This window comes from Sciurus vulgaris (assembly GCF_902686455.1).
Source record: "Sciurus vulgaris genome assembly, chromosome: 2".
NCBI lineage: Eukaryota > Metazoa > Chordata > Mammalia > Rodentia > Sciuridae > Sciurus > Sciurus vulgaris.
The window spans coordinates 151221691-151233716 of NC_136462.1; the positions used below are offsets into that span (position 1 = coordinate 151221691).

Sequence of the window (12026 nt, forward strand, 5' to 3'; positions counted from 1 at the left end):
TAAAATAGGTCGAAGTGTAGAAATGCTCCTATCCTTCAGAAATACTCTGTAGAAATATTCCTGCCCTGCACTGAGGGGCAGGTAAAGAGTCAGCTATATTTTCAGATGAAAGCAGGTTTATGGTTGGAATCTGGGGAACTTGTACAAATTGTTGAGTAATAGGATCTATTTTCTCTCTGAGGTAGCAAATAAGATTACTTATTTGGAAGTGAAAATTGCTGGGGATTAGAGGTTGGGAAGAGGGCCTGAGATGTGGTAAAAATTTCAAGCAGCTGAAGTGAGAAGGATATGAGGAAAGTGACTGAGGTTACCAAACTAGGATTGTGGGGTTTGGAAACTATGAGTTTCTAGTATACCAGGCCCCAGCACTTAAACAAAGACATGACACATTAGCTTTACATTAAAATAATAACAGTAATAAAAAAAGAGCTTTCAAAAACCTTATGACTTAGTTTTGCTGGATTTTGATAGAATGGGTTAATACATATGACATTCATTGATCATGAATGTCACTTCCAGTGAGTCCCAATTGTGATGATTATTTTAGCCCTAACAGAGGTTAGACAATGTGTCTCCTACCAAGATTGTGCTAAGCATCTGAATGACACTCTGCCATTTTACCATCTCTCCTAGATTAATGCACTCACAGGAACTCTTTTTACTTCTAAAGTCCTAGAAGAAAGAGCAGAGAGAGAGACTGAATCCCAAGTGAATCCAAATTCTGAACAAGGAGAGCAAGTGTATGACTGGAGTACTGGCTTGGAGGACACGGATGATTCTCACCTTTACTTCTCTCCAGAACAGGGAAATGTGGTGTTTACCAGTGCAATAGATGGGTGGGGCTTTGGGTAAGTCCTTTTAAGTCCAATTACCTTTCTTTGTGGATTTTACCTACAATTGATCTTTTAGTTTCAATTTTATTTTAAATTATAGCTTCATAGAGTCATAAGAAATAATATGAAGAGCTCTCTCTCTTTTTTTTTTTTTTTTTTTTTTGTACTAGAGATTGAACGCAGGGGCACTTACCCCTGAGCCACACCTCTAGCCCTTTTTTGTATTTTATTTAGAGACAGGGTCTCACTGAGTTGCTTAAGTCCTCACTAAGTTGCTGAGGCTGGCTTTCAATTCATGATCATCCTGCCTCAGCCTCCCCAACTGTTGGGATTACAGGTGTGCACCACTGTACTAGGCTGGAGAGTTCTCTTATACCCTTTATTTAGTACATACCTCATGGTAACATCTTGCAAAACTGTATTACAGATCACAAATCAGGACAGTGACATTGACACAGTCAAAATAGAGATTTTCATTATCACAGAGGTTCCATGTATTACCTTGTGTCCTGCCCACCCCTAAGCCCTCCTTAGGGTTGTTCATAGGTTCTCTGTTTCTATAATTTGTTGTCTCAAAAAATAAGTTACAAAAATGAAATCAAAACAATATGTTATAGAAGTGGAACCAAACTATGTAACCTTTTCTGCATTGACTTTTTTTCTCAGCATAATTCTCTAGAGATTTATCCAAGTTGTTGCATGTATTACAGGCTGAGTTTTCCTTATCCAAATTGCTTGGGTCCAGAAGTGTTTCAGATTTAGGAATTTTTGTTGTTGTTGTTGTATGGAATATTTGCATATAATGAGATATCTTGGGATAGGACTGAAATCCAAACACGAAACTCATTTCTGTTTCATATATACCTTTTACACAGTCTGAAGGCAGTTGTGTACAATAATTTGGTGTCAGTGGGCCTGTTTTCACTGTGACCTATCACATGACATCAGATATGGAGTTTTCCATTCATGGTGTTGTGTCAACACTCAGAAAGTTTTGAATTTTGGAGCATTTCATATGGATTGGCGGTTCCTTTTTATTGCTAGTAGTATTTCATGGTATGGATTTACTACAGTTTTAAATCATTTATTTTTTAAAAGATGTCTGGGATTTTTTCCAGCTTTTGGCTATTGTGAATAAAGCTGATACTAACATTCACATACAGAGTTTTGTGTGAACATAAATTTTCATTTCTCTGGAATAAGTGCTCAGGAGTGCAATTGCTGGGTTATATGGTAGTTTTATGTTTAGTTTTTAAAGAAACTGCCAAACTTTTCTAGGGTGACTGCACCATTTTATATCCCTGTCAGCAATGCATGAGTGATCTAATTTTTCCATATTTTCACCATCATTTGGTATTTTCACTGGCTTTATTTTAGCCATTCTGATGGTTGTATACTGAGAAGTGTGATTTTAATTTGCCTTTTCCTAATAGCTGGTAGTGTTGAAATTTTTTCCAATATTAATTTGTTATCTTGTATTTCCTTTGGGGTGAAATGAGTCTTCATACCTTTTGCACGTTTTCTGATTATGTTAATCTGTTTTTGTACTTTTGGGTTTTGTAGAGTCTTTATATGTTCTAGATACTAGTCCTTTGTCTGATATATGCTTTTCAAATATTTTCTCACAGTGCAGTTTGGTTTTATAGCCTTAACAGCGTCTTTCACAGTGTAAAGTTTTTAATTTGGGTGAAGTCTAGTTGGTCAATTTTTCTTTCTGTGGGTCTTGGTTTATAGTCAAGTTTGTCCAGCTATAGATCTTGAAGATTTTCTCTCCTTTTTTAAAAAAGTTTTATAGTTTTACTGTTTTTATTTGTCCGACCCATTTTGAGTTAGGTTTATATGAAGTGTGAGACTTGGATTGAGATTATTTTATTTTATTTTATTTGCCTGTAAATGGCCAATTTGTCTACCACCATTTGTTGAAAAGGCTATCTTTACTCCAATTGAATTGTTTTTCAGGGTCAGTTGGGTATATTTGTGTGCGTTTATTTCTGTGTGTTTTGTTCTGTTCCGTTGATTTATGTATCTGTCTTTCCAACACTATTATATAGTCTTAAATATAGAAATTGTGTAGAAAGTCTTGAAATTGGGTAGATTATTTTGTCTACATTATTCTTTAGCTGTTCACTGGTCTGTGATTTTCTGTACAAATTTTATAATAATCTTTATAATAATTGCAAAAATCTTTATTAACTTGGGGAGACTTGACATCTTTGCTCTGTTGGGTCTCTTCTTATCGATGAACATGATGTCTCTCCATTTATTTAGATTTTCCTTGATATCATTCATCAACATTTTGTGGATTTTAGCATATAAATCCTATACATGTTGTGTTAGATTTATATCTGATTTTTAATTTTTTGAGCAATTATCAATTGTCATTATTTTTAATTTTGATGTCCACATGTTCATTCCTGATGTATAGAAATAGAATTGATTTTTATGTGTTGATCTAGTATCAAAATATACTGTGATCTTGCCAAACTCACTTATTCTAGAAGTTTTTTGTATACTCCTTAGAATTTGCTACAAGACAATCATTTCATCTGCAAATAGAGACTGTTTTACTTCATTCTTTTCTATCTATATGCTCTTGTCTTATTGCACTGATGGTGGTAGGGGTGGGCCTCCCTTGCCTTCTTTGCAGTCCTAGATGAAAGCATGCCACCTTTCACCACTAGGAATAATGTTAGCTATGGGCTGTGTTTAGATGTTCTTTGTCAAGTTGAAGAAGTCTGCCAATCAGTGTTACTATATTTCTGAGAATCATTATAAGTGGATGTCAAATTTTGTCATGTCTTCTGCATTGATAAATGTAATCATATGGTTTTAAATCTTTAGCTTGTTATTATAACAGATTACATTGTTTAATTGTAGAATACCAAGCCCAGACTTTTCTAGATTTTATATATAATTGCTCTTTTTTTGGGGGGGGAGGTACTGGGGATTGAACCCAGGGGTACTTAACCACTGAAACAGATACTCAGCCCTTTTTGTTGTTTATTTTGAGACAGGGTCTTGCTAAGTTGCTTAGGGCTCCACTGAGTTGCTGAGGCTGGCCTTACTTGCAGTCTTCTTGCCCCAGCCTCTGGAGCTGCTGGGATTACAGGTGTGTGCCACATGGCCCAGTTTATATAATTGATTGTTAAAAAACCCTATTCTTTGATTGCATTCTAAATGCACAAAAATGTATATCATAAAAAGTCTCCTACCCTAACTCTTAATTCACTTTATTTTCTAGTAGTTTCTTTTGTATCCTTGTGAGCTTATTTATGTTTATTTGAGTGAATACATATATTTCAATTTTTACACCAATAATACAGAAGCTAGTACAGGAAGAAGTTAGCTTTACTGAGAGTGTACATATGCTAGGCATTGAGTTAGTCACTTTAAATTATTTCATTGAACTTTTACAATCATCCTTCGAAATACATGTTAATATTCATTATCTAAAACTCAAACAATTAGATTCATTCAACATCTTTTAGATACTAAGTGGCAGAGCCGATGTTAGAATACAGTCAGCCTGACTCTGAAGTTTGTGTTTTCTCACCACAGTACTTCTCTGGAATCTTCCTCATGGAATATTGCGACCCTTGTTTCTTCTTGTTGCCCCTTGTAAATATGTACATGCTGGGGCCATGTAATACTGATCTGCTTTTTAGAATATGGTAGGTAATTGATTATATTTAACTACAGTCATTATTGCATTGTGAAATTTAAAAAAAATCCAAATGCAGTTAAAAATGACATTTTAATAAAAATGCCTTTGACTTGGATAAATAATTATGGGATTTGCTTTAGTTGTGAGCTTAATCTTTCATATGATTTGCAGGAATATTAGAATCAGAAATAATGCACCAGGAGAAAACAAAGTCTGTTCATGAAATATCTGCTGGTAGGACCTGGAAATGGAAAAGAAGAAAGAATCAGAAATTGACTAGAATGCAAGGTTTGAGAGTAGCCTAACCAGTATGGCTTTTCCATGTCCTCCATTTTTACAGGAACTTATTCTTCAATTTCCTTTTGACTAAGCAGATTTTGCCCTAAGCAGTATAATATATTATATCATAATTTCTTGTGATTCTAATAAATTATAGATGGTTTACTTTGTGCCTAACAGGTTATACCAAACAAATTTAGGTAGAGAATATGTAGTGAAAATAGAAATTATGGACCTGGTAAGGGTTTACTCTTCTGAGACCTGCTTAATAGCTTGACTTATTGCCTTTCTGGACTTCGTCTTCTTCATTCAAATTGAGAATTTTGGGCTAAGATGATTTCTAAGATTCTCTTTCATTTAAAAAATAGTTATTCATTCAGTCATTGAATAGTGTCATACTTTTTGATTTCTGAATTTGTGAGCATTCTGCTCATGAGCCACAAGGTGGAGGGCTTGTCCCTTTCTTACAATAATTTTCATAATAATGTTTTATATTAATTTTAGTCTTTTTAGGAAATAGAGGAAGTTTACTGTGGAAGGAGGAGGAATGAGGAGAGTCTTGAATAGACTGAAAAAGGAAGAGTAACTTCTATATCCCTTTCATCTTTTGACATTCATCTAAGAATCATCAGTCAGTAGCTGATATCCATTTGTGTTAGATAAGGTCAAGTTTAGAGATAGGTTAGTTCCTGTTCTCAACAAGTTGACATATTAATTTATGGGAAGATGATTGTGGAAGTGAATGCACTGGAGACTTCTTTTTCCTTCAAAATTTCCTCTAAATTTTCAATGTGTAGGCAAAGTTGGGAGCTGGCTGCAAGTGTCAAAAAGGTAGAAAATGAGCACATATCAGAATTTAGAAGATGATTCTATGTTACTCTCAGGACTAGGAAGTGTGAACAGAAATTTCACCTGGGGCTTTATCCTAACTCTATCCATTTAATAGATGATAATTCAGGAGAATCTGCTCTGAAAAGCAGAAACATTGACTTAAAAGGTGAGTAGTACCTATAAAAAAAGGAGGACATACTGGCTCTCAAGCCTTGTATTCAACCTGTTTATCTAAACTCTTATTTTAGATAAATAGAACTGAGACCCCCACCCAATAGAATAGGGACAGAGAAGAGACAATGAAAAACCCTTCCTAATAGTTTTGTATTTGTATAACAGCGTTTTAGAATTCTGCAATTAACACGAATCCACTGGGTAGTTTGGAAGGCATAAAGGTGTGTGGCTCAGTAATTTCACACTTGGCTGAGTTGTGATTTAGGAAGATAGACAACAGATCTGTGAAGTCTTAGAATGCAAATGTGTTCTGTAGGTCTCTTCTGAGAGTCTAATTTGAAGTTATTTGGCTAGAGAAAATGATTTAAAATAGAATTAAAAAATGGAGAAGTGTAGGGTCAGTAACTAATGACAGATACATAAAAGCACTAAATGATAATGTCTGATCTGAATAAGCAAATTTCGTGGTAACCATGTGTTTTAGTTTTTCACTGCTGTGACTAAAAGACTCGACCAGAACAATTGTAGAGGAGGAAAAGTTTGAGGGCTCATGGTTTCAGAGGTCTTAGTTCATAGGAAGTGGGTTCAATTCCTTGGGGCTCAAGGTGAGGCTGAAAATCATGGTGGAAGAGGATGGCAGAGGGAAGCAGCTCACATGGTGATTAAGAAGCAGAGAGGTCTTCACTTGCCAGAAAAAAATATATACCCCAATCCCCACTTCCAAAGCCACACCCCCAATTCCCACCTCCTCCAGCCACACCCTACTACTTCATTTACCACTCAGTTAATCCCTATTAGGGGATTAATTTACTGATTGGGTCAAGACTCTCACAACTCAATCATTTCTCCTTTGAACCTTCTTGCATTGCCTCACACGTGAGATTTTGGAGGATACCTCACATCCAAACCATAACACCATGAGATAAAACAGAATTAAGAGGATGAAAAGTAAGATTTTGAGAGACCTATGCCTGTATGTGTATACATAGATAAACAGATGGTGCACTAGGAAAAGTTCATATGATAGCAACTGTAGTAGATAGGCAAATATTTTACTATAACTTATGGTTTTTTGTTTGTTTTTAGTTGTAGGCAGACACAATACCTTTATTTCATTTTTATGTGATGCTAAGGATCGAACCCAGAGCCTCATGCTTGCTTGGTGAGTGCTCTACCACGGAGCCACAACCTAACTTAAGGTTTTGATAGAGGTTAGAGTGTTTATCAAAATTTACCACTTTGAGAATTAAAAGCAGGATATTTATCTGATGTGCTATTATACAGGATAAAAGAAAATAATGACAGAGTTTGAGTAACACAAATCAACATTTTTTAAAATCCTGGAAACGTTAAAGAAACCACACCAGAAATCCAGCTAATCCTAACAGTGGTGACAGTAAATGTATGAAATCCCTCATTAAGGAGATCAAATGTTTTAAAAGAAATATATATTTTTTTAATCCAGAAGTTTACAGTAAGTAAGAGGAAAAAAGGATAATGGTCAAAAGGTAAACACCAAAGCTTTGACCTGGATTAGTCAGTCAAATATGAACAAAAAGTAAATAGGTTTGGTGATATTATAGAATTTGTGTCAAGTGGATTATGGCATAAGGATCTTTTTTATTTGGATATTTGACACATTTCAGTACTGAAGAGATTAATTCTGTGTTGAATATCATAAAATTCATAAGACAAAAATAGAGTTATGAGCAGAACTCTACAGGCACATGCTTTGTGGGGGATTTTACTCCCCTCAAATTTTACATTACTAATGAACTGTTAACAGATTAAGGTCACAGAACTAAGCCATATGGGTAATATAATTAAAGTCAAAATTTGTTTTAAGTATCAATGAAGGATACACAAAAATTTGTCTTATATCAGGTAAAAAAAAAAAGTTCAAAAGATATGAAAACATTGCACGTTTGATGTGCTATATCTCAGTCATTTATCTCTAGTTTTAACTATTTGAGATAAGAACCAAGTTTCCAGTGTGGAGATCATCTTTTTGGTTTTATGCATCAAAGCCCTAACAAGCCTCCTTCCTTAAGAACAGGGGTCCCAGAGAAAATTAGATTGGAGAGTGTGTTTGAAAATTCAGACTACAGTGGCAGCTTATTGTCTCTTCCCATGGAAATCTACAGATTCAGTCCAGCTTTTGGATTGGAACTGCAACTTTCCATGAAGGATTGCAGACTGCCTGTCAAAATCTGGTGACAAATGAAAGAACTAGAGATGAATTCTCCTGAATTGCATCAGGAAGCAAAGGTCTGTGGCCTGCTCTAGGTGTGAGGAACCACAGGGAACTAGGGGACCTGACTCTTCCTGATTCATGTAGTAGGCACTAACACAGATCCTGTTTCCTTTCTGAATCACAGGAACTCTACCCCATGGATATCAACCTTTTGCCTTTACTTGGGGAGGAGCAACTGAGGAAACCAGGAATGCTTCTTTCAGCATTCCTTGATGGGGAAGTCCCATATTGCAGAAGTCTCCCAAGTATTTAGAAGGAGATGAAAATTTATGGAGAGAAGAAAGATTTCCTCTCTAAAAAAGGCAAAGGCATATAAAATTAATAACAGATTTTATGATCTAAAATTTTGGAGAATTAAAACAGAAACACAAAGAAAACCTTTGCTAAATAAATAACTATTGAATCAATAGGAAATGAAGTTTATTTTGTTTTTTAAAATATTTTTAGTTGTAGATGGACACAATACCTTTATTTTATTTATTTTTATATGGTGCTGAGGATCGAACCCAGTGCCTCACATGTGCTAGGCAAGTGCTCTAGCACTAAACTACAACCCCAGCCCCAGAAATGAAACTTATGATAGTAAATTACTTAGAAAGTAATGGACCCTTGAGACCAGCTTCAGAATGTCAGCAGCCTGTAACTCTATAATTTGAATTTTGATTTCTGATTGAATGTTTCTGTCTCCCTTAGCCCAGTGAGAAGGGTCACTGGATATTTATTTTCAGCAGTTTCCATGGTACCTGCTTTTGCTTCTAAACTCTACTTAATGTCTCTTAACATTTGATTCCTATGATAATTATTGGCTTCTACTTCTATAGCTTCTTAAGAATATCACTAATGGGATTTAACTTAGTTGTCCTGTGTGCTTGGGTTTTAACAATACCATACTTCCTGGCTGAACTGTAAAGAATTTTCTACAGGGTGCTAACATTGGATTCCTTCTCCAGTGAAGAACATGGCAGGTGTCTTCCCTCCCCACCCCTTTCTTTTTAAATATGTGTTTTATAGTCCCTTTAGGTTCACAATATAAAATGAGAGGAAGATGCAGAGATTTCCCAGACATTCTTGCCCCCAACATATATTAATTCACTATTATCATAATCCTTCACCAGTGTAGTATGTTAGTTACAAAAGTTTAATCTACATTAGTACATCATATTCACCCAAAGACCTCATTAAGCTTTGTTAAGTCTTGTGGTGTACATTTTGTGGGTTTGAACAAGTGTATAATGATGTGTATTCACCATTATATACTATCATACAAAATAGTCTTACTTCTCTAAAAATCTTCCATGTCCCACCTTTTGTTCTTCCTTCCCCCCAGCTCCTGGCATTCCACTGATATTTTTAATCTTTCCATAGTTTTAACTTTTCCAAAATGCCACGTATTTGGAATCAACAGATTGACTTCTTTCACTTAGTTATATGCATTTAAATTGCCTCCATGTCATTCCATGGCTCATTTCTTCTTAGTACTAAAGAAAATTCTATTGTCTGCTTATACCAGCTTATCCATTTACTTACCTAAAGGATTCCCTGGTTGCTATCAAGTTTTGACAGATAGGAATTGAACAGCTGCAGACATCCACATGCAAGTTTTTTGTGGATGTAAGTTTTCAACTTATGTCACTGGGTAAGTAACATGGATCATGGTTGCTGCATCATATGGTAAAGAAGATTTAAAAAACTGCCAAACTATCTTCCAAAGTGGCTATACCATGTTTCTTCCCCACCAGCAATGAATGGAATTCTTGTTCCACATCTTTGCCAGCATTTGGTGTTATCATTGTTCTGGTGCCTGGCTATTCTCATAGGTGTGTAGTATAGGTCATTATTGTTTTAATTGGCATGTCCCTGATGGCGTGTGCTTATTTGCCATCTATGTGTCTTCTTTAGGTAGGTGTCTGTTAAATCTTTAGCCTATTTTTAGTTGATTTTTTTGTTTTCTTATTTTTAAGTGTTAAGACATTTTGCTTGTTTTGAATACTAGTCCTTTATCAGGTCTGTGTTCTGCAAATATTTTCTCACCTCCGTGTCTTGTCTTCTCATCTCTTAAGAGTGTCTTTCACAGAAAAGAAGTTTTAAATTTTAATGAAGTATATATTATCAGTTCTTCCTTTCATGGATTATGTCTAGAGTCATCATTCCCAAAGTCATCTAAATTTTTCTCTTTGTCATCTTCTAGGAGTTTTAAAGTTTCATGTTTTTTTACACCTAAGTTTATGAGCAGTCTTGAGTTAATTTTTTGAAGTGTATGGCCTGTGTCTAAACTTTCTTTTTTGCATATTCCTGGGTTTTTTTTGCATATTATTGTTCTAGTATCATTTGTTGAAGTCTTTCCATTATATTGTCTTTGCCCCATTGCAAAGATTAGTTGACTAGTTTTGTGGGTCTACTTTTGAGAAATTTTGTTCCATTGATCTATTTGTTTCTTATTTCACCAATACCACACTGTCTCGTTTACTTTAGCTTTCTAGTAAGTTTTGAAGTTTGGTATTGTTAGTCTCTCCAATTTTTACTCTTCTCCTTCAACATCATGTTGGTCATTCTGGGTCTTTTGCCTCCCTAAATATACTTTAAAATCAGTTTGTAATTTACAAAATAACTTGTTGAATGGGATTGCATTGGATCTAAAGATTAACTTGGGAACAACTGACATTTGACAATATTGAAGCTTTTCTATCCATGAACATGGAATTTCTCCACTTATTTCTTTGATTTCTTTCATTAGAGTTGTAATTTTCCTCATATAGATCATATATATATATATATATAATTATATTTAGACCTTAATATTTCATTTTGGGGGTTTTATGTAAATGATATTTTGTTTTTAATTTCACATTGTATGTGTTCATTGCTGGTAGATTGGAGAGTGATTGACTTTTTTATATTAACCTTGTATGCAATCTTGCTATAATTGATTATTAGTTACAACAGTAGTTTTGTTGATTCTTTTGGGTTTTCTACATAAATGATCATGTCATCTGCAAATAAAGATAGTTTTATTCCCTCCCTCATGATTAGTAGTTTTAGTTCCTTTTCTTCCAGTAGAGTGGTGAAAAGGAGTGGTGAGGGAGGATATTGTTGCCTTGTTCCTGAGCAGACATCTTTTAAAATGCTGGTACTTTGATAGTTTTAGACTCAAACCTTAGATTAAATATACTGTTTTTTGAAAAATAGGTATTTCCTAGGTCTTTTATCCAAACAACGCAGTACCATACAAGATCACCCTTACTGTTGATCGACTGCTATCCCATGGATGGAGTCTATGGTGGTAGGTGGTTTCTCTAAGGGATGATAAAGAGTGAAGTAAGTGTGTATATGTAATCATTTAATCCAGGGTGCTCACAAACTTGTTTTGGCAGGTTCCATCTCTAGGGTTTGTTTCCTTTGTGAGCAGCCATTATTTATAGCTATGGAGACAAGAAATACAGTTCTGTTGTTGGCATAGTTGTGATGAACAGTTGGAATCTACATTTCCTTGGCCTTTCTTCCTTTTATCTTACTTTACCAGTGAGAAATTAAGAAAGGGCACTAGAACATGAATTTAATTCATATTAATATAGAGAGTATTGGACAAAACATGGGCTTTAGAGTCAGACTGCTTCGGTTTAAATCTCAAGTTCGCTCCTTACCTGTGTGATATCTTTGTGCATCATTATCCTTTTCTGTAAAATGGGGGAAATTTGTAGGATGGTTGAAATGATTTAATAATACATGTAAAGAACTTTAAATAGTACCTGACACAGAAACACTCGTGTTAACTATACCAGTACTTGTTATTTTGTTACTAATAACATAATTCTTGATTTTCTTTCAGAATTGAGCACTTTGCCAAAATCTATAGCAAAAAAATTGGCATCAAAAAGGAAGTTCTTTTGAAAACCTTGTGGGGAGATTATTATATAAATATGAAGGCTAAGAAAATCATGAAGGTTGATCAGGTAATGTGGTATATATCCCTTTGGAATGTTGGTCATAGAAA

At 34.8% G+C, this 12026-nt stretch overlaps 1 protein-coding gene across 2 annotated transcripts in view; it reads left to right on the forward strand.

Annotated features, from left to right (window-relative positions):
- The window catches only part of EFL1 (elongation factor like GTPase 1), a 150946-nt gene that overhangs the window by 19295 nt on the left and 119625 nt on the right, over positions 1-12026 (forward strand). For both annotated transcript variants that reach the window (XM_079127388.1, XM_079127389.1), the window contains exons 7-8: positions 634-848; positions 11862-11985. In XM_079127388.1, coding sequence (XP_078983514.1) covers positions 634-848; positions 11862-11985 — 339 coding nt within the window. The remainder of the gene's footprint in view (positions 1-633; positions 849-11861; positions 11986-12026) is intronic.